Consider the following 23832-nt stretch of genomic DNA (forward strand, 5'->3'; position numbering starts at 1 on the left):
TACTCAGTTCCCTTCACCAGAGGCAACCGCAGTTATTGAAGAGTTTATTTTGGTTTTAAAGAGAGTTAAGAAACTCAGACCTAAAATGGAAGCAGAGCAGCTCTTTAATGTCATGGATAGAGCTGAGGGCCTGGAATCAGACAGACTCTGTTCAAAGCAAGGCTTCACTGCTTCCCTGACGCAGAGCCTGGATTTATCTCCCAGGGTTCTTGAGATAATGAAATGAGCTAACGCAGCAAAGCCCTTGGCCCAGTCCCCGGCTGGTATTCCTAGTCAATGTGTGTCAGCTGTCATTAGCTATTGGGCAGTTGAGTGGGTGGAGGGAAAAGAGAGGGAAGGTGCGGCATGCTGAACAGTTCCTGAGGGACGCCCTGAGCCCTGTGTGGTCCCTGGGAATCCCTCCTGGGAGTTTGCTAGAAATTCAGGACATCAGGCTCCACCAGACTTGGTGAGTTGGAAGCTGCACTTTGACAAGGTCCAGGGGGAGCAGGACTATCCTATGTGGTCCCCAAATCCTTGAGGGCCGGGGCCACAGCATCCCTGCCTCTGGAAACAAGTGCCACCGTTCTTTCACCTTCAGATATGAACCTTTAGGTTTTACATGATGGAAACTCAAGGTAAAAGAATAGGGCTATTTAGTTTGGGCCAGAGCCCTGAGCTAACCAAGGTTATGAATGCCTGAGATGAGAGGAAATGAACGTGTCTTTATACCTGGGTGTCATTTTTAGGAACCTGCACTTGGGAGCTGCTGCCTAGCCAAAAATGACAACTATTTGCTAAAACTTTCAGCAGAATGTTTTGAACCTATCACTTAGTGGAACATTACTTTGTAGCACATGTAATTTTTGTTGGAAATGAGCAAAATGTAACATTTTGTTACCCTGGGGGGGAAAAATAAAAAATAAATAAATAAAAGGGTGTCTCTTCCACCTCTCACCTTTCCATTCTGCATGGGATATCCCAAACCCAATAACCTGTGACCTCAAAGATGACTGAAATATATCTGGTTTTGTCCTGTAGCTTGACAGTAACCTGATAGGTAGCCTGGGGGGTGGGGTGGCTTGTTGTTTTTAAAGTGATATAAGAGACACAGTGGAGATGGTCCAACAGGCAACAGGGCTGCCAGGATGCCAACTGGGACACAAAAGCCCTGGCAGTGGGGTTTGCCTTAGCCAGGGCTGGTCATTGGCAGTAAGGTCTGCAAGGGTTGAGAGCTGAGAGGCCAGAGGGACTCTTGGGTGACCAGTGCTGCTGTTGCTACTTGTTCTAAACCAGTAGACTGTGGCCAGAAACATGGGATCAGCTCTTTTTCCTTTAGAGTAGAATTCCGGACTTCAGTGGTAGACACATCATCAGACATTGTCCACCCCACAGACCGTGCAACCCCATCAGTGAACCCTAATCTCAACTGTGCACTTGGGGCGATAACTCTGCATCCACGTAGGGACATTGATTATAACAAATGCACCATCCTGGAGGATGTAGGAAGTTGTCTTGCAAAAGCAGCCCCCAAGAAAGAATCTGGACACAGTTTGTTTGGGAGGTGATCCCAGAAAACATGGGGAGAAAGAAAGAATATGAGATGGGGCAGAAAAACCAGCCAATAAATGATTTGAATAGCCATAAATGAATAGTTTGCCCCTGATGACAGCAGGGGACTGCTCACAGGGGGACTCTAAGGAAGTGTGTGATGAAAGCCCTAGGATCATTCTGCAGAAGCGGGGGCTGGGACATTAACTACCAGCTCCTACCCCCACTGGTTGACTTTCCTGACTTCCAGATACACTGCCCTGTGTGGCCAAGCAAACTCCCAGGTCATGAAGAAAGTTACCAGGCAGTGGGGTACTGTCAGGTGCTGGAAATTGCCTTCACCTGAGCTGCAGGTGTGGCTAGGACCACATAGCTATGGGGCAGGGCCTTATCAGTGTCTGTTTGGGAAACAATTAGACCATTTCATAAGTAGGCTGGATGTTGGAGGCCAATCAACGGGGTTTTTCACCTGATTGTTTCTAACTATTCTCAGCCAAAATTTTGCAGTCATCATAATCTTACCAGCTTCAATTTGTAGTGTGTTAATCTGATTTCCTTATGGAATTTGAATTCTAGTTTTGCCACTTAAAATAGGTGTGCCCACAGCATGTTAATTAATCTTTTCAAGCCCTGTGAGCCAGCTCATAATTTTGTTATATGGACTATAGAAATTGCCAAATGTCACACATTAATATAGTGCTTGGAACGTGCAAACATTCAATAAATGGTTATTATTGCTTTTATTATTATCATTATTATTATTTGCTTTTATTATTATCAGTTTTGCTCTGTGGTCCTGGCTGGAGTGCAATGGTATTATGCTAGCTCACTGTAACCTCAAACTCCTGGGCTCAGACAATCCTCCTGCCTCAGCCTCCCAAGTAGCTAGAACTACAGTTGTGTACCACCACACCTGGTTAATTTTTGTATTTTTTACAGGGATGAGGGTCTCGAACTACTGAGTTCAAGTGATTCTCCCGCCTCAGCCTCCCAGAGTGCGAGGATTACAGGTGTGAGCCACAGCGCCCAGCATAAATGGTAATTATTTTTGTAGATGATGACAATACTAGTGTTTCTTGCTATCATTGGTGCAAACTTTTTGACCAGGTATAGTTCAGATAAGTTGAGTTCTTACTGGCTTTGGGGCACTCTCTTAAGTGATTTTAAAAAGTTGTAGTATTGTAATATGCACAGTATTTTCTCAGTAAAATGAAGTGGAACTTACTTATATTCTTGACCAAATGGTGTGACCCTAGGCAAAGAACTTAATCTTTCTTTCTTAAAACTTTAAGTTTCTCAAAGGAAGATAGACACATACATTCCCTCGTGATTTGTTTACAAGTTATTTTTCTCATATCTTTAAATATTGTGAAAGCATGATTTTTAAAACATTTTCCTTTTGGAAAAGCATAGTTTTTAATGGCTGGATAGTCTAAAGAATATGTATCACAATATGTTTAACCATTTGTTGTTAAATATTTAGATTGTTCCCAAAGTTTAATTATCATAAATCATGCTACAGGGAAGATTCTTATCCAGATGGCTCGATTTATATCTCTGTAATTTTACCAGGTTAATTACTGAGCCAACACTTTCATTTTAAATGTATTAATAAATATGCCAATTTGCCATCCAGAAAGCTTGTACCAATCTACACTCTTACTGGTGGTGTAGAAGAAAATCTGTTTCCTCACATTCTTATCAGCATGAGGTATTTTCACTTTAAGAACAATCTCTGAAAGTTGAGGAGTAAGGGAGAAAAGGAATTGATAATTTGATGAATTTTGTTGAATGCCTTATTTGATCCCTTTGCCCATTTTTGATGAAGCTATTAATTTTTTCTTACATTTTCTTTGCCTATACATCACAAGTACTTTTCTAAGTTTTTGTTTTCAAATTCAGTTTATGAAAAAAAAATTTGGTTTATGATGAAGGTTTTGTGCAAAATTGTCAGATTTAGCAGGTTTTTTCCCTTCTATACATAGACTGAAATGCAAAATTAAGGGTTTCCAGGACTTTAGTAACTTGGAAACTTACAGACTTTCATGTTTAACCTCTTTAGTTTACGTACTTAACTGTAGGAGGAAAGAGACCCAAAGAGAAGAGAAATTTCTCAAGAATGTTCAGCTGGTTAATAATAGAACCAAAACTAAAATCAAGAATTTCTAGCTTGGGCGGCGCCTGTGGCTCAAGGAGTAGGACGCCGGTCCCATATGCCAGAGGTGGCGGGTTCAAACCCAGCCCCAGCCAAAAAAAAAAAACACACACACACACACAAAAAGAATTTCTAGCTCCCAGTTAATGCTTTCCTTTTTTAAAAAAGTAAGTTTTCAATAATATCAGTAAAAATGAATAGTTTCCTTAATATAACAAAACATTATTAATCACCTCTCCAAATGATAAATTCTTTGCTTTCCTCCCCAGAATGAATCATCATTGTCATTTTGAGTATATCTTTTTAGACTTAAAAAAAAAATTTATGTGGTGGATTACATGAGCTCAGGAGTTTGAGACCAGCTTGAGCAAGAGTGAGACCACTGACTCTACTAAAAAACAACAGCAACAACAACAACAAAAAAAAAAAAAAAAAAAAGAAAAACTAGCTGGGTGTAGCAGGGCATGCCTATATTTCCAGCTACTCGGTAAGCTGAGGCAAGAGGATAGCCTGAGTCTAGGAGTTTGAGGTTGCTGTGAACTATGACATCATGACACTCCAGCCTGGGGGACAGAGTGAAACTCTGTATGAAAAAAAATAAATAAATATGTATGTGCAAATAACACATGCTGTGATAAGTTGGTTTGGGAGAGCATAATGGTATCCTGTTGTTCATATTATTTTGCACTGTATTCTTCTGGTCCTGTGTAACATTTTGATATGTCTATTCTTCACACGGGTCACATTTTATTTAGCCATCTACCCCTTTTCCTTAGACAAATAATTCTGCAGCACACATTATGTTACATGTCTCCTTGGATCCTTGTGCAAGCTTTTCTCAAGAGTAGATATTGAGAAGTAAATCTTCTGCATCATGGGTAATGCCCTTTTTAAAGTTAAAAAAAAATTGCCAAATAACATTCATACTGGAAATGTACCCATTTCACCGGAATCTCAACTTGATATTATCAACCTTTTAATTTTTTGTCTATCTAATGGGTGAAAGATGTTATGTTTCTAAAATTTATATTTTCCTAATTACTCATGTTTATTGACTATTTGTATTTTTATTTACCTTCTTAAAAAATTTCAATTAGGGATTCTTTCCATCCCTCCCTCCCTCCCTTCCTTCCTTCCTTCGAAAGAGTCTTACTCTGTCACCCTGGGTAGAGTGCCATGGAATCATAGCTCACAGCAACCTAAGTGAAGTAGCTGAAGTGAGCTCAGGTGATCCTTCTGCCTCAGCCTCCCCAGTAGCTGGAACTATAGGTGCCCACCACAATGTCTGGCTATTTTTAGAAACGGGGTCTCACTCTTGCTCAGGTTGGTCTCAAGCTCCTGAGCTCAAGCAAACCTCCCACCTCAGCCTCCTGGAGTGTTAGGAATAGAGGTGTGAGCCACCACTCCCGGCAAGTGGTATTTTCTTATCTATTTGTTTTTTATCTACTTTGGAGATTAATCTTTGTCCATTACATATGTTCTACACATAAAATATGTCACTTTATTTGTGGTATTTTTATTATATAGAAAATTTTTAATTTTATATAATGAAAAATATTGATTTTGGGTTTTGTCCCCAAAAGACCTTGTATCTCTCAAGGTCATAAAAATAGTTTCTAACATTTCTTACAGTCATTTACAGCTTTCTTTTTATTTATTTATTTATTTATTTTTTGCAGTTTTTGGCTGGGCCCGGGTTTAAATCTACCACCTCCGGTATATGGGGCCAGTGCCCTACTCCTTTGAGCCACAGGCACCACCCTACAGCTTTCTATTTTTTTTACTTTTAACTCAGAGATTCATCCTGGTTTATTTGGGGCCCACTGTAAGGTACTGATATTTTTTCCACATGATGGCTAATTGTGTCATCACTAAAGATTTTTTTTCTTTCCCGTAAACTGAAAGCCTTTTTCTCTATCACAAACCAAATTCCTCTAGTGGATTCTGTAATCATTATTCAGTTCCATTTGTCTATTTATCTGTTTGGGGCTACTCCCAAATAGCCCCAATAGATCAATCTTTCTTCCATCTCCTTTCAGAGATGTAGGTTCATTTTCAGTCATAGCAAAAGAAGCCCAACGAAACATGCCTGGCACTCAGGGTCAACTGAGGGCAGTGGTGAGAATTGGTCACAGGTTCTAAAACCCACCCTACAGCGAAGTCACCCTTCTCTCACCAGCCTCCCCGGCTGCCACCTGAATTCCTGTCATTGAACTAATCCGCAAAATAAAGTGCAGCTGTAAATGGCACACCTGTTCTGGATTAATTACAATAAATCAGAATCTATGTTTATTTCAGCTACCCAAACAGGTGAAGAACAAGCTGCATTTATAGCAAGCCAACTAGAAAGCAGAAGGCAATTCAAATCACGAGTTCTTTTTTCCTCTTAGAGCAAAGGGGTTACACTTGAGGAACCGTAAACTTCCTGTTGTTTCTAAAGTCTTGGTGATTCTTTATAGACATGCCTCAAATTGCACTGTTCACTCTATGTCTATAAAATTAAGACTGGTTTCTAAACATTAATGCTCACGAGCATTGCTCAGAGAGCTTATGAAAGATGCAGTCAGTCCAAAAGCCATGGCTCACGCCTGTAATCCCAACACTTTGGAAGGACAAGGCAGGAGGCCCGCTTGAGGCCAGGAGTTCAAGACCAGCTTGAGCAGGAGTGAGACAACCCTGACACCTCCCTGCTGTTTCTACAAAAAATAGAAAAGTTAGCCAGATGTGGTGGTACATGCCTGCAGTTCCAGCTACTTGGGGGAGGGTGACGCAGGAGGAGCCCAGGAGTTTGAGGTTGCAGTGAGATATGATGATGCCACTGCACTCTAGCCCAGGAGACAGAGCAAGACCCTGTCTCTGGAAAAAAAAAAAAGAAGAGAGAGAGAGAGCGAAAGAAAAGGAAATAAAAAGCATGTTCAGCAAGTCTGGGGTAAATGTAGAGACCTGCATTTTTTGAACATGCACTTCATCAGGTGATTGCAATGCAAATAATCCGGGCCCTCAGTTTGAGACACTGTTCTAAGGACCCAGAGCAGTCTAGGACCACCTGAACAGGAGATGGCGGGGACCCTGGTGCTGTCTCTTTTCCATAACATGTTGTTTCTTGTTTCTGAAACAAGTTACCTCCGTGAGATTGGTCTGTAGTGGGATGAAGTCAGGATAACACACCTGCTGTGTCGGTCCATATGCAGTGTTTCCCTGGCAAATGGAGCCTGAATAGCTGAAATAAATTATGGAAAACTGAGCAGAAAAGGAAAAAGCCTTTAACTCAGGCTTTTTGCATTGGCAGCAGCAGCCCTTTCAAGTTATATTTTAACAATAACAGAATTTAAAACAGAGCCTGCCCCCAGTGGACCTCTCTCCAAAGCAGCATGCTCCAGGCCTGCGTGCTAAGCAGCAGCCAGGCTGGCTCAGAGATCCACTTGTGTCTTTGAGTTCTCAGCACCCTCCAGCTTGCTCTAACTAAAACGTTGTCAGCATTTCCACTCTCTTATCTTGTATATATTTTGAAAAAGAAATTTCAAGGATGAAGTACAATTATGCATTTTCTTATTGATTGTTAAGATTGCTTTACATAATCTTTTTATTTCAAAATACTATGGGGGTACAAATGTTTTTCATTATATGAATCACTTTTGTAATACTTGAGTCACAGCTATAAGTGTGCCCATCACCTAAATAGTGTTCATTGTACCTGTTGGGTAGGTTTTCACCTATCCCTGCCTTCCCCTTCCCTGCTGGTTGATTCCCATTGAGTTTTACTTCCCTCTGTGCACATATTTGCTCATTGGCTAGCTCCAATTTAATAGCAAGTACAAATGGTGTTTGTTTTTCCATTCTTTAGTTACTTCACTTAGGATAATGGTCTCCAGTTCCATCCCGATTATTGCAAAAGGCATCAATTCTTCCTTTTTTGTGGAAGAAAACTGCAGGTGTTCATTTTTATGGCCACGGTATACATTTACCCTATTTTGTTAATTCGCTCATGAATTAATGGACGTGTGGGTTGAGCCACATCTTTGCAATTGTGAATTGTGCTGCAATAAACATTCTAGGGTAGGTGTCTTTTTGATTAAATGACTTCTTTGAGTAGTCATTGGGTAGATACCTCGTAGTGGCATTGCTGGATCAAATAGTAGGTCCACTTGCAGTTCTTTGAGGAATCTCCATACTGTTTTCCATACAAATTCTACTAATTTGCAATCCCATCAATAGTATGTAAGCATTCCTTTCTCTCTGCATCCATGCCGGTGTCTATTGTCTGGGAACTTTTTAATAAAAGCCATTCTAACAATCAAGCTGAGAATTCAAAACAAAGACTCAATATCATTCACAGTCGCTACAAAGAAAACAAAATACCTAGGAACATACTTAACCAAGGAGATGATAGATCTCTACAAAGAGAACTACAAAACACTGAGGAAAGAAATCACAGATGACACAGAGACAGAAAAACATATCACACTCAGGGATTAGTAGAATCAACATTGTTAAAATGTCCATACGACCCAAACTGATTCACAGATTCAGTGAAATCCCCATGAAAATACCAACATCATATTTCACAGATCTAGAAAAAATAATTTTACACTTCATCTGGAACCAGAAAAGAGCCTGAATAGCCAAAATAATCATAAGGTAAAAGAACAAATCTGGAGGTATCACATTACCAGATTTCAAACTATACTGCAAAGCTATAGTAACCAAGACAACACCATATTGGAACAAAAATAGAGACCTAGACCAATAGAACAGAACAGAGAACTCAAATATAAAACCATCCATATACAGCCAACTGATCTTTGACAAAACAGATAATAACATACACTGGGGAAAAGAAGCCCTATTCAAAAAATGGTGCTAGGAAATTGGATAGCCACATGAAGAAGAATGAAACAGGATCCATCTCTCTCACCACTCACAACAATTAATTCAAGATGGATAAAAGACTTAAACGTAGAGCATGAAACCATAAGAACTCTAGGAGAAAATGTAGAAAAAACTCTTCCAGACATTGACCTAGGCAAAGACTTTATGGCTAAGACCCCAATGGCAATGACAAGAACAACAAATTAACAATTTGATTTTAATTTTGATTAAATTAAAAAGCTTTTGAACAGCTAAGGAAATAATAGAGCAAATAGATAACCTATGCAATGGGAAAAAATTTGCAAATTATCCATCCAGTAAGGGGCTGATATGGAGAATCTCCAAATAACTCACATGAAAAAAAAAAAAAGCCTCATTACAAAGTGGGTAAAAGATACCTTGTGTATTTTTAATATCTGCTATGGCAGCCTCCAGCCAGCCTGGGCAGCTTCCCTTGGCAGTCCAAACCAGCTTACTTTTGTTAGTCTCTGGTTTCAAAAGTGTGTTTCCCAAGTGACCTCTTGGGAATGCTGTTTTCCCCAGGAACCCTTATATTTTAAGTATGTGATTTAAGTGTGTGATTTGTTAAAATGTGAGGCGCTTCAGGAAAGTATATATTGCACTAGGGTAGAAAGATCTCATGTAAAGAGCACTATTCAAAGGAGTATTGAATGACTTGGCACTTTGTTCCTTGGCTAAGATTGTGGGATATCTGGGGCAAGGGCTCCAGAATCCCTGAGAAAGCACTTCACAATGTATATGACCTTTAGCTTTCTGCAGCCCTGATCAGTGGGGGGATTGGGACTTGGAGCCCCCACCCCAGAATAATCCTATATTCATCTCCACGTGGGCACTAGATCTCTCCATCATGGCTGAGCCTCAGAGTTACCTCTGGTAACTGGTGCAGAGTTTCTGTTATGGTATGCATGCATGAGACCTACCCTAATCTACTGAAGTCAGGACCTCCAGGGTGGGGCATGGACATCTGTCTGTATACAGTGCAGGGTATCTGTGGGTTCCATAGGTTCAGTCAATTAAGGATCCAAAAAATTATATCTGTACTGAACATGCACAGACTTTTTTCCTTGTTATTCCCTAAACAATACAATCCAACAACTATCTATATAGCTTTTACTTTGTATTAGGTATGATAAGGAATCTAGAGATATTTTAAAGAATGGATTATATGCAAATATTATGCCATTTTATTTAAAGGACTTGAGCCTCCTTAGATTTTGTTAGCTGGGGCGGGAGGCCCTGGAACCACTCCCCCATGGATTCTGAGGGAAGACTATCTATATGGCACCATACATGGTTCTGAAGCACAGCTAGAGCCTTCAACCTGGGAGATTTTAAAACTCCCAGTGCCATTTTGGCGCTTATAGCACAGTGGTTATGGTGCCAGACACATACACTAAAGTTGGCAGGTTCGAACCCAGCTGGGCCAGCTAAAACAACGACAACTACAACAAAAAAAATAGCCGGGTGTTGTGGTGGGTGCCTATAGTCCCAGCTACTTGGGAGGCTGAGGCAAGAGAATTGCTTAAGCCCAAGAGTTTGAGGTTGCTGTGAGCTGTGACGCCACAGCACTCTACCAAGGGCGACATAGTGGGACTCTGTCTCAAAAAAATAAAAATAAAAACACCCAGTACCCATCATCATCTCTGGGGGCAAAACTTAGGCAGCTTAATGTTTTAAAGCCCTCCTAGAAATCTGGTTAAAAATGAAGATTCTGATTGAGTAGGCCTGGAACAGGGCTGGAGAGCCTGCATTTCTAACAAGCCGGTCCACTGACCCCACTGTGAGTCACAAGGTTGCAGGTCCTAATAACTTTTCACTGATTATTTAACACTGAGTACAATTACTGCAGTGAGTGGGAACATTCAACTGCAGGCCCAGCAGTGGTATTTGGCAGAAGTGGCCCAGCAGGCTTTGTGATTAAAGACAAAGCAAATATTTATGTTCCATCCTGGGTCAGCTGAGGAGTGGTGTGTTGACAAGATGCGTGACAGTCATGTGCTGAGAGATGAACAGTTATAAACCTCTGCCCCTTCCCATCATCAGCAGAAATCTGGCTTGTCAATCTTCTGAAGTCATTATTCCAACAGTTGTTATTTGGGGGGAGGTATTTTATTATGCAAATGATCAAGATCTCAGGTTGTGCTGTCCCAGAGATGAAAACTGTATTGCAAAGAGGTTTAGATTGGCTGCTTATTTTCCCATTCTTTAAAAAAATTTGCTAGAGCCCTACTATGTGCCAAGTCTATTATGGGTAGGCCATGCAGATTTCCAAGCTGCTGTAAACCCTGTTTTTACATCACCTGCCTAGCTGAACCTATATTAGTATGACATTCATACCATATCATTGCAAATCTGCTTAGCATAGAAGAGATAAATCTCCTGCTGTCTTACTTAAACTCAAACAGGAAGTAGTGGGCTACAGTAGCAGTCAGTCACCTCTGAGGCATGTTCAACCTCAAGGTATGAATACATCATTTAGCAAGGACTGCTGGATTTGGACATCAAGGTCTCCATCTCTCTCTCTCTCACCTTTTGGCTTTCTAAATCAGTCAGTCCTCAGATTTGTGGTCAAATCTAGGAACAATGGCACACCTAGGTTTTCCCCTTCTTTCCAAAGCACAAAATAGTCCTACTGATGAATTAACTGCCTCTTAGAAAACAAACACCCTTAGTTTGTTTGACCTTTTGCTCAACTGGGCTTGATCATCTGTTTGTCCACAGGCTCATCGGCACTTCTTCCCCAGTTATACTCCCAGCTCTTGGCTGTGAGATTGATATTGTCCTGGCCATTGGTAGAATTGCTGGCAGGAAAGAGGTCATAAGCTCTTCTCTGATCTCAAAGAGGGGAGGAGGCTCTGACATCTTTATTGAGCACTTACTGGGTACCTGGCAATATACTAAGGGTTTTAAAAAAAATAAGTATAAAGCATTATCAATAAATGGTGCTGGAAAAAGTAAACAACCATAAGCAAAAAAAAAACAAAACTCAACCTGAACCTCATGCCTTCTACAAAAAATAACTCAAAATAGATCGTAGACTTCAATATAAAACACAAAGCTATAAAACTTATAGAAAGAAACATGAGAGAAAGATCGTCAGGATCTAGAGCAGGCGTCCTCAAACTTTTTAAACAGGGGGCCAATTCACTGTCCCTCAGACTGTTGGAGGGCCAGACTATAGTTAAAAAAAACACACTCGGGAGGCTGAGGCAAGAGAATCGCTTAAGCCCAGGAGTTGGAGGTTGCTGTGAGCTGTGTGATGCCACGGCACTCTACCGAGGGCCGTAAAGTGTCTCTACCAAAAAAAAAAACAAACTATGAACAAATTCCTGTGCACACTGCACATATCTTAATTTGAAGGAAAAAACAAAACGGGAACAAATACAATCCCACCGCTTCAATGTGGCCCGCGGGCCACAGTTTGAGGACCCCGGAAAGGCAAAGAATTCTTAGACTTGACACCAAAAGCAGGTGCCATAAACGAAAAAGTGGGTAATTAGACCTCACCAAAATTAAAAACTAAGTTCTAGAATATACATGTAACTCTCAAAACTCAACCATAAAATGAACAATCCAATTAGAAAATAAATTTAGCAGACACTTCACCAAGAAGATATATATTTGGCAAATAAGCACATGAAAAAGTGCTCAATGAGCAACTGGACCACTCATACATTGTTGATGAAAGTGTAAAATGGTACAGCCCCTCTGGAAACCAACTGGGCAGTTTCTTTACAAACTAAAATGCAACTGTCATATGACCCAGCAATTGCACTCCTGGGCATTGGTCCCAGAGAAATGAAGACTTAACAATCACACAAAAACATGTACATAAACATTTTATGTATAAGAGCAAAAAATTGCCATCAGTCCAAATGTTCTTCAACTAGTGAATGATGAAATAACCTGTAGTAGACATATACCATGGAATACTACCCAGCAATAAGGAGGAATGAACTTTGGACACACACAACGTGGAGGAATCTCTAGGAATTACGTTTAGTGAAAAAAGAATCCCCAAAGGTCACCTACTATATGATTCCACTTATATAATATTTCTAAAATGACATCATTTTAGAATTAGCAGGCAGATTTGTGGTTGCCAAGAAGTAGAGAAAGGGCAGCTGGGAGGGAGGTATGTGTAGTTATTAAAGGCAACACGAGAGATCTTTATGATAATGGAGCTGTTTAATGTTTTGACTCTGGTGGTGGATACAGGAACCTATCAAGATAATAAATTTCCACAGATCTTAACACACACACAAGTACAAGTAAAACTGGGGAAGTCTGAATAAGATCAGTAGATTTTATCTGTGTCTTAATTGTGATATTAGACTGCAGTTTTGCTGTTACCACTTGGGGAACCTGGGCAAAGTGTATGGCCATCCTCTGTATTATTTCTTACAAGTGCATATGAATATACAAGTATCTTAATAAAAATTTCAATTACAAAACGGGCATACAATCATTTGTGACCAGCCCTCACGAAAGTTTTTCATATGGGGAGGAAAGACATATGTGTCCAGCAGTTAAATAATAAAGGAAAAATGATAAAACTGATACTAAATGTTAACTGCCTAATAGACACTGTGCTGACCTTTTCCATTTAAGACTTTAATCCTTAAAACACTTTTTTTTTTTTTTTTTTTGAGACAGAGTCTCACTATATCATCCTCAGTAGAGTGCTGTGGCATCACACCTCACAGCAACCTCAGACTCTTGGGCTTAAGCGATTCTCTTGCCTCAGCCTCCCAAGTAGCCGGGATTATAGGCGCTCACCACAACGCCTGCCTTTTTTTTGTTGTTGTAGTTCGAACTGCCAGCCTGGATGTATGTGGCTGGCGCCCCATCCACGGAGCTACAGGTGCTGCCCTCCTTAAAACACTCTTTTTTGGGGGGTTTTTTTTTTTTTTGCAGTTTTTGGCCGGGGCTGGGTTTAAACCTGCCAACTCCGGCATATGGGGCCTGCACCCTATTCCTTTGAACCACAGGTGCCACCCAAAACACTCTTAAAGTAACTATTATTATTTCTGTTTTATAGATGAGCCTGGTGCTGGGAGAACTTATATAATTTTTTCCAGGGTCAGAGAGTTAGGAAGTGGTAGAGCAGGAACCAAATTCAGGTCTGGAGCTCACTGCATTATGCAAAGAATGAGGACAAGAGTGTTACGGGTTTTTCTGTGCGATGAGAAATCATAGTGATGAGGAAAGCACCTGGAAGCACCTTGCAGGACCTGGAGCCCAGGTGGGCTGAGCCAGTAATGAGGTGGATGAAGGTGTTCTAGATAAGAAGACAAGTGATCCACCATGTGTCTGAGAAAATGCTTCCTTTTTCAGGAGAAAAAACCAGCATGTACTCCTTCTTTGCCTCCTAGAGATAGAGGCAAAATGGCAGAAGGTCTTGAGTGCCAGGTGGGTGTGGTCTAATTAGCAATTTGTGAGCACTAATAAAGCCAAAGTTATATGTGAATCACCAGTATTCACAAAAGAACCAAGTGTGGGGTGTGGATGGTTCAGAGGAAACCAATTCATTTCCATGGCCAAAAGAGCAAGGGAATTGTATCCTATTATAGAGTTGACAACAGCATCTTGGTTGATGTGAAGGCAACCCAAGAATGTGCTCAGGAAGATAAAGGTCAATGAGAGCAATGATCATTAGAATCATACCTAACAATACTTGGCATTTAATATATTATTTTATGGCTACTTATTCACTCCACCATTGAATGCCTATTATGTGGGAGGCACTATTCTAATGCCACTTGGAATATATATCAGTGGGCAAAATACAGTGAGCAAATTCTTGTGCATGATGGAGCTCACCTTCTATGCTTACTGCTGACTCCTGATCAGGAAGATTCTTAACTACGAGAACCTAAGAATACATTTTCATACTGTACATTTATGATCCCATGACGTCGAACAGAAATGCAAACCTTTCTGGGGTGAAGCTGAGCGACTCTGCAGAAAGAGAGACACAGCACTTCTGATTTAAGAGTGAGGATGATCTTACAGTGTGGCTGCAGGGAAACTTAAGATAGGCAGATTGTGAGACTGTGCCTCTGAGCTGGATCAGAAAAGTGAGCTCAAAAAACCAAGGCAATGTAACCCTTGAAGATGATTCAAGTTAGCCTGGGGTACCCTCTCTATTTTTCCATTCCCAAACTGGGATTAACTTTAGAATCTTCCATAAATGTAGAGTAACTGGGTGCTTTCCAATACTAGCCTGGGTCAGTCCTATTTCAAGACAAGTCATAACAGGATGGCCATGCACTGTAAAAGAGAGAAAGGAAAGCAGAAAATGAATACACCTGGAGATACATCTTTAAGCAGGAGCTATAGTCTTGGTCTTAAAACAGAAAATTAGAGATAAGGAATTTTTCTCAGACTGCTAAAAGCCATATGCAGATGAAGATAAAAAAAAAAAACAAAACTAAGAGATAAGTTGCCAATCGCTGTTTCTACAAAAAGACACCTAAAGGTAAGTGAATCAGGCAAGACTCAAGAGTGGGAAAATTTATTAACATTACCCCCAACCCAGGATTTTTAATCATTTTGAAATTTTAGGTTCCCATAGGCTCAAATGTCTGAGAATAAGTATTTAAAATGTATTTTGAATTAGTTATGGAAAGATTCACCAATCTTTTTTTTTTTTTAACAGTATTGTAAAAAAGTTTCATTTAGCTCCCAATGACTCCCTAAGTTCTGTGTCACATTTGCAATGATGGTTAGACCTTTTCTGTAAATTTGGCTATATTTTATATATGTAAGAAATGTGGACATCTACAATTAAATAAAAACTTTTTGCATGGGTAAAAGAATCTGTGTTTTCAAATACGCCAGTCCCTGTGGTAAAATTTTCCTGCTTTAGTCAAAGGAAAATAAATGAAATAGTGACAAAGATCCTATTTCTAACTTCAAGCTGCATAGTACTGCTCTTAATTGTGCAGTTTTCATTCAAGTTCCTGGTTGTCCCTTGAATGAGAGGTCAGTTCTGCTACTGACCACTGCAAGGTGAGAAAAGGTACCACCAGCTCTTCTGAAAAGTAGTATGGTCACATCACAAAGCACAGGTAGGACCTTGAGCTGATAGCTGGTAGGGTAGGTATCTGGTCACAAATGTGTGTGTAGGCCAAAGAGTTCCATAAGAACTTCACTAGGACAGACAACCTTGGTCCCAGAGCTGGTCCATTTTACTGAGCTGCATTGCCAGCTGATAGATGGTTAGCTGGTCACCAGGGCTCTCGATGTCAGAATTGAGTTTAAGGTACAAAGCTATGGGCTGAGCACAGTGGCTCACCCCTGTAATCCTAGCATTCTGGGAGGCTAAGGCGGGAGGATCACTTGAGCTCAGAAGTTCAAGACCAGCCGGAGCAAGAGCAAGACCTCATCTCTACTAAAAATAGAAAAATTGGGCAGTGCCTGTGGCTCAAAGGAGTAGAGCGCCAGCCCCATAGGCCGGAGGTGACGAGTTCAAACCTAACCCAGCCAAAAAACTGCAAAAAAAAAAATTAGCCAGGAATCATGGGAGGCACCTATAGTCCCAGCTACAGGAAGCTGAGGCAGGAAGATTGCTTGAACCCAGGACTTTGAGGTTGCTGTGAGCTAGGCTGACACCATGGTACTCTAGCCTGGGCAACAGAGTGAGTCTCAAGGAAAAAAAAAAAAGGTACAAGCTGCGGATGACAAAGAGGGCTCCTCCCTGCAGCTCTTTGAAATTTTTGGTCGTTGGGGGAACTAGAAACTGCCTCTTGTGGGGGAGGGGTCTAAAACCAATATTGTTAATAAATAGCTACCTTCCTTTATACCTTATCACCTCCCCCAATCTTTAATAATAAAAGCAATTTGCCCAATGAAACGTCTCTTAAATGACTGTTAAAAGCACTTAGCTGAGCAAGGAGGAGCATTTTATGAATAGAAAAGGAAATGCCATATTTATTGACATGAAAAAAAATGAACATTATCACTTTATTTTGTGTTAACATTTGCTAAACCAACTTCATAAACTTATCTTGGGCATGAATCTGTGGTCACGTGGGTATGTGAGCCGCTAAGTGGTATGTTTGCTAAAGAATCAATAGGATAAAGCTGGCTCACCTGCAAAAATTAAGGTATAAATGTGGCTTTTATCTGGCTAGTGTAGCTAGCAGAACCAGACAATTTTCTCAGTTAAAAGTTACCTCAAATCTGGAAATTTTCTGATTGGCTATTTTAGGAACTGGGTCTTTAGAAATCAATGTGTCAGTATTTTATATTCTCACAGAGACAGTTAAATACATTGCATTTGGGAATATTTTATTTTCTTTGGAGTTTAATCTCTAAAAAGAATAATTAGGTTTCTGCGGCACAAAAAGGGAACACAAAGTATAGTAAACATAATTGATAAACTTTTCTTAGGTATTTATTTATAAAAATCAAATTTTGGCCATGGTATAGCATCCGTCTGAAAGTCCATTTAAGACCCTTTAAAATTAAAAATAAAATTAAAAATGTAATTCATATATCAACCACAACATCCTTTGTACATTAATTATTACCATGAATTTAATTCTGTTTCTTTACACCGCCAAATCCGTAGTAAGGAAAACAAATTTATCTCCGGCTGTATTTTCTTAGCCTCCTTTATACTTTTTTGTTTTTTTGGAAGAACAAAATAAAACACACAATCAAAAATATCCCACCATCAGAGCAAACTCTACTTTGCCTGCCTTCTCCAGCATCACCGCGTCAATTCTACAAGTCTTTGAGACACACATTCTGATTAAAGCCCAAACCTACCATTTGGAAAGTACTCCAGCCCAAACAACTAGAAAGAACTGTATTTTTTTCTTTTAAAGGCTACACCCCCACAAAACAAAACAAAACAAAAAACATTTGCTTGAGAAACTTCTGAATAGTGACATTGCCTAGTAAAACACATGCAGTAGACAAAATATCAGATTTCTTTTTCCAGCTGTCTGCAATCCCATTAGTACCTCTTCTATCAGTCTTTTGCTATAATTAGGATGGCTTAGGGTTTATCTGGGCCTTTTTTCAAAACCAGATTTCCTTCCTAGCGGCAGCAGCTGTCACACACAAGTACCCTGATGGTATCGAGAGACTTATTTTGGTTTACATTATAACATAGCAATTGTGAACATGGAGTGAAGGAAAAGACACACACACCTTTGTCTTCTAGTTCATAAAAAAGGGAAACCTTACCTGAGGATGATCAGTGTGGTCTGGAACTTGGCCTGTTTTAAATAGATTATTAACCCACATTCCTTCTCCCTCGAAATGTGCATTTCCTTCTTCAGGGATTGAATCTGTTGGAATTTGAAGGGGTTTTGCTTCCTGCTCTGCGTGTGTTGAAATAGCACATCCTCCAGCATGGAAGTGGGAATTCCAATCAGTAGCTTCTGCTTTGCCGTGAGAAATGCCTCTTTCATCTTTCCGGGTTAGTGGGCACTTAGCAGGTTCTTTGGAACAGCAGGGAGGAAGGGTGCCTTCTGCTGCCCTTTCTTTCAGGTTGGGGCTCAGCTTCTTGGGTTTTCCCTTAATTCCCAGTCGCCTCACCCTGGCGGGTTTCTGTGAACCCCTTTTGCTCCATACGTCCTTTTCCTCTACTCTTTTCTCAGCCGGGGTCTCTGAGCATTGGTTCATCCCCAGTTTTTCTAACTCACCAGACAAGGGCTTCATCTCCATCTCCGCCACCGCTTCATCCATGTTCAGCCGACTGTCACTGGAGAATTCCTCTCTTGCTTGGGGTCTGTCTCTGTTTTCTCCTTGAATTCCTGGATAATCATTTTCAGCAGCCTCAGAAGCAATGGGGAGTTTATATCTCCCCTGTTCTGTCATCATAGATGTCCCATCCTGGTGAGGTCCCAAAGTGAGAGTCATCTCTGTTTGTGGGAATGAGGGACTGAGTGTGGAGGCTCTGCCCCTCCTCACCCCCACTTCTTGGGGTTGTGAGTGATAACCGCAGAAGCCACTGGAGGCATCCATAGGCCTGGTGTCACCCGACACCCGAGGCCCACAACCCATTCCCCTGAGGAGATGCTCACACCCACCCAGGCCACACTCGCTGAATTCCATCTCCTCGTCATCGCTTTCTAATAAAAAAGCACGCTCAGTCTCCTGCAGATTCCTTTGCCAAACTGCATTAGAGTAATCTGTCATAACATCGGAACATTCCAGATACTCCAGGTCATCATCTGAAAACTCCTCGGTGTAGGTTAGGGTTATCTCTGGGCAAAGTTCATAGTCACTGTCAGAGTCTTCACTGGAAACCTGTGGGCCGTGTTGCTTGTTGGCTGTGCCACCGTCACCTGGGTAAATGTGTGCAGTTGCCTCAGACAGCGGGAGACTGAGGCTAATGTATTTCTGTACTTTTGGATTTTGATGACTAGCATTTAATACTTCATCATTAGGGCCGTCATTGCTCAGGCTACCATCCGTGAACGTTGGTAGCTGGGAATTCACTGTCCTGGGGCCACATACATCTTGGTTTGGAGGAGTAGTATTTGAATTAAGGAAGAGCAATCCATCTGCAATTTCTTCTGTGTTACCTGGGTCATGAGCCTCTTCAGTTTGCTTTGTTCTTTCAACATCCAAAGGATTTTCAGAACTGGATGCACTAATGTCATTATTGGCCAATAACTGAGTTGATGAATAATAATAATTGATGAATTTGGTGGGGGAGGAGCCAGCTGCCATGGGAGTGGCCAGGAAGATGCTTTCCCCTTCCTTGTGCGGACTTTCTTTCTCATCAAGTTGATTTGCACTTTCCTCTTCATATTTCCAGCCTGTTTCGTGTTTCCAACCTGTGTCCCTGTCATCTTCCAAGAGAGGAGACAGTTGTGAGTGCTCTGACACCTTGACGTCAACAGAAGCAGAACAGCAGATCATTCCAAAACAGTTCTTAGCTGAGATTTGATAAACGGCAGCATCATTTTGGGTACAGCTAGGATGAAGAGAATACAATGGTAAGTTCACTATCTTTGGACCATACATGCCAATATTTTTCACGTCATGGCACATAAAGAAAATGACCATAATTTACTGCATGCTCAGGAGATCTGCCATCGCCCTGGAAAAGGGTAGTTAAAGGCAACTTGTCCCTGGATTCCAACTGCCTCACTTGCTGAGAACCCCAGAAAATTTCCCTTTGAGCCTTTTCCAGTCTTACGCCAAATTGAAAATGTTGCCAATGACTTAAACAAATGAAGAAAATGTTTTATATTCTAGTTTCTTCTGTTTTTAAGTCACTTTTATGTTATGGGAATTTGACAAAGCATTATTTTTCTGAGTCAGACGTTGTACACAAATAAGTAAAATATTAATTCTTTATGTAGTGGACAAGCATAAGCAGTGACTCTCTTTAAGACCATCCTAAGAAGGCATGATTCTTGTCAGGAGGCTGCAAAGACAAGACCATAATAAGATTATGTGTATGAAGGTTGGTGCTGTTTCCTTTTTAATTTAATGTGATGAAAAGGTCTAAACCACAGCCCATGAGGCTCTACTGGCTGGAAACCATGTCCACATGCCATTCTAACATAGATCAAGCCAGGCATTTAGATTTGGCCCTGCAAGGGAGGAACAAGATCCTGGGTTGGACCAAGAGAAACCACACTTCTCCAACCCTTCCCCTTACTGATTAGAGCCACCCAGAGCCTGGAGCCTGCTGTGCTTTACTAAGTCCCTTCTCACTGGGAGCCTTCCCCAGACCAATAAAAACTCTCTACACTTGTTTTGTAAGTTGCATTTGACCTCGTTGAACTGCAGTATCGCTGACCTTGCTCTGCATACCACCCAGCTCAGAAGTCAACACCCATTTGTAGAAGGCAGGAGCCGTGGATCGGGCTTGGACTTAGAGACAATGCTTTGATCTTACAGATTATTCTCTCTGTAAAATATACACAAATCTTCAACTCAGGAAGGCTCAGTGTTAAACACAGACAGCTATAACACAGTCTTCCTTATTATCTTTTCTCTTCCTTGCTGAAGGGATCCCTCACACCTTCAAGCTCAAATGTACTCTAAGCCCTCAATTGAAGGGTGCGCACTAACATAGGTTGCATGTTCGGAAGTCAGAGACTCATTCCAATTTCGACAATGTCTTTCCTTGGTCACCTGGTACCCAGGTAGAACCACTCAGGAGTAGCTGAGGTTGGCCCAACCTGAGTCACAGCTGATTCCTGCTTTCCCTTGGCCAGAAGCACAGGGAAACCAAAATATAAAGCAACTTTCTGGGGAAAAACAGTACCACTTTTGTCTATTTCAGAAAGTTATTCTGAGGTTCAGAAGAGAAAATCAACATGAAGAGACTTTGCAAAGCAGACTTTATGCCAGGTGTATTCTCCCAGAAGGTGGAAGTGCCAAGATCAAGTTATCTCTGCTCACGTTGTGCAGAAGAATCATCAGAGACCTTTATTTACAATTCTTGAATCACAATCCTTGCGTTGGGGCCGGGGAATTTGCTTTAGAAGAACCCATAGCCATTCTGATACAGATTATCCTTGAGCCACCCTTGGAGACATCCTCAACATCTTTAATTCAGCTTAGATCTCTCAGTTATAGCGGAATCCTTTTAGCTGAAGACAAGCAACTATAGCTACAGTTTCATATCACTCACATCGAGCCTTTTACAACCCCTTACGTGAATCTTTTCAATTAATTCTCAGCGATTTGGCCTCTGTTGAGAGCTGACAGGGAGCTTAAAAGAATTCTATGCACTACTGGGAAATTTCAAGTAACTCTGATTTCCTGACCTATCCAGCCCATGAGGCCTCTGCCAGAGAAACCAACTATCTTGAAGGTGCCATGACTTATGCAGAAGAAAAAGAAAGGAAGAGGAAAAAAACGGCTGAGAGGCACAAAAGGCCAGGTAAGAAAGCAGGGAAAGAGGTGATCATCAAGAATCAAGGACTCGGGGAGGCCAAGGCGGGAAGATCACTTGAGCTTAGGTGTTTGAGATCAGCCTGAACAAGAGAGAGCACCCATCTCTACTCAAAAATAGAAAAATTGGGCTGGGTGCAGTGGTTCATGCCTATAATCCCACCACTCTGGGAGCCAACACAGGAGGATTGTTTGAGTTCAGGAGTTCAAGACCAGCCTGAGCAAGAGTGAGACCGTGTCTCTAAAAAAATACCCAGGCATTGTGGCAGGCACCTGTAGTCCCAGCTACTTGGGAGGCTAAGGCAAGAGGATGACTTGAACCCAAGAATTTGAGGTTGCTGTGAGCTATGATGCCATAACACTCTACAGAGGACAACAAGGTGATACTGTCCAAAGGAAAAAAAAATAAAAAGATAGAGAAAAATTATCCAGGTGTGGTGGAGTCTTCTGTAGTCCTAGCTACTTTGGAGGCTAAGGTAGGAGAATTGCTTGAGCCCAGGAGTTGAAGATACAATGCGCTATTGTCTCTCCAGCCAAGCGGGGGAGACACAGCAAGACTGTCTCCAAAAGGGAAAACAAGAATCAAGGAGAGAAAACAAAAAGATGAGAAAAATATGGAGAAAATAATTGGGTTAAATATGCTGTATTTAACTTGTTAATGACTAAATAAACAGATGGGAGATTGTCGCAGTTTAGTGATGTATAAACTTATGGAACATCCGTTTTAATTGATATGAGATTTACAATCTATTCTAAGTACACTAAGTAAAAAGGAAAAGGATTAAGTATAATTAACTTCTCACTTAGCTAATGAGTGCCTTTGGTATGGTTGTGATTTGTGGCTGACACATCCTTCATAATTATCTCTAAGCTTCCTAAAGAAGAGGGGAAGAGAACTGGGCAAGAAGCCCAGCATCTGTTGGATGGCTCCTGTGTTAAACAATGCCCACCAGTCACAGTGGGTCACACCTGTAATGCCAGTGCTTTGGGAGCCCAACGCAGGAGGATCACTTGGAGTTTGAGACCAGCCTGGGCAACATACAAAAAATTTAAAACTTACCTGGGCGTAGTCGCACATAATTGTAGTCCTAGCTACTTGGGAGGCTGAAGCAGAAGGACTTGAACCTAAGAATTCAAGGCTGCAGTGAGCTATGATCATATCTCCAGCCTGGGTGACAGAATGAGACCCTGTTTTCTTAAAACAAAAAAAAAAAAGGTGCAAACCAATGTCTGCCCATGTGCAAAACTGAGGCTCAGACTCAGAGGGAGTAATATCCCCAAAGTGACAAAGCTGGTAAGCAGTAGAGTTGGGACAGGAAAGTGGAGTCATCTGACCCTGAAGCCTGGCTCCATGTATGCTGTTAGAAAACTAACATTCAGGGAAAAGAAATGACCACATGAAGGGATCATTCAGCAAATGAATTGTTTCTGCCCTCAGTCTTCATCTTGATGGGGCAATTGGCAAATGTGCCCGGAGTCTGTACAGGTGCCCGGTGTCATGTGAAGAGCAGAGGAGGAGGGAAGGAGATGCCCAAGACATCATATCCACCCCTAAAATAACTAAACATTGACTGAAGGAAATAGTGCTACTTTCTCAGAGGCCCCTGTAGGGACTCTGTGCTTAGTTGTACAGTGAAACTGAAAGAAGAGAGGAGTTCATAGAGGGGTGTTCAGTGCAGCAGTTAGAATGATGTGAGTAAGGTGGTAATGTAGAATCATTGAGAGATGCTGGCTGAGAGACCTGCCTGCCCCACAGTGATTTGACAGGTATGCAGAACCATCCTGGAAGAAATTCCCTGGACAATTAATTAAATTCCCTCCTTGAATCTCTTTTCTTTTGGATGAAGGAAGCACTAACATTCCTCTGCACTGTTGTGAACGTCTTGCTTGAATTCTCTAGATTCTCTCTAAATGAATCATTTCCTTATTAAAGAAAAAGAGGTCTGTGTTACTTAAATAGATGGGGCTTCTTCTGAGATTGAACCCCTAGAATTGATTGAAACCAAAGGTTCTTTAAAAATGTTGTTATTAGTACTCTTTTATACTCTTAAAAGTAATTGAGCGCTCCAAAGACCTTTTTTTATGTGGTTACATGTATCAGTATTTACCATATTAAAATGAAAGCAGAAAAAAATATTTAATTAATTTAAGAATCACAAAAATAAATTTGTTACATATTAGCATAAACAAAATTTTTCACAAAAATAACTATATTTTTCCAAAACAAAGCAAAGTTTCATAAGAGTGACATTGTTTTACATTTTTCATATGTCTTTAATATTGGGCTTAAAAGGGAAAGCTTTGGAATGAGATGCTCCATGGGGTCATTGAAAAGCTCAGACCTTTTCCTGGAGTTCCAGATGCCCATGTACACACAT

At 41.0% G+C, this 23832-nt stretch overlaps 1 protein-coding gene and 1 long non-coding RNA gene across 3 annotated transcripts in view; one reads left to right on the forward strand and one right to left on the reverse strand.

Annotated features, from left to right (window-relative positions):
* ALPK2 (alpha kinase 2) overlaps positions 1 to 23832 on the reverse strand; it is a 119409-nt gene that overhangs the window by 56820 nt on the left and 38757 nt on the right. For both annotated transcript variants that reach the window (XM_053571816.1, XM_053571817.1), the window contains exon 4: positions 17777 to 19517. In XM_053571816.1, the coding sequence (XP_053427791.1) occupies positions 17777 to 19517 (1741 nt within the window). The remainder of the gene's footprint in view (positions 1 to 17776; positions 19518 to 23832) is intronic.
* LOC128571948 (uncharacterized) lies at positions 323 to 22047 on the forward strand. The gene is made up of 4 exons (XR_008376004.1): positions 323 to 448; positions 2470 to 2568; positions 19359 to 19539; positions 20841 to 22047. It is a non-coding gene; the product is annotated as an uncharacterized LOC128571948 (long non-coding RNA).

This window comes from Nycticebus coucang, chromosome 19 (genome assembly GCF_027406575.1).
Source record: "Nycticebus coucang isolate mNycCou1 chromosome 19, mNycCou1.pri, whole genome shotgun sequence".
Taxonomy (NCBI): domain Eukaryota; kingdom Metazoa; phylum Chordata; class Mammalia; order Primates; family Lorisidae; genus Nycticebus; species Nycticebus coucang.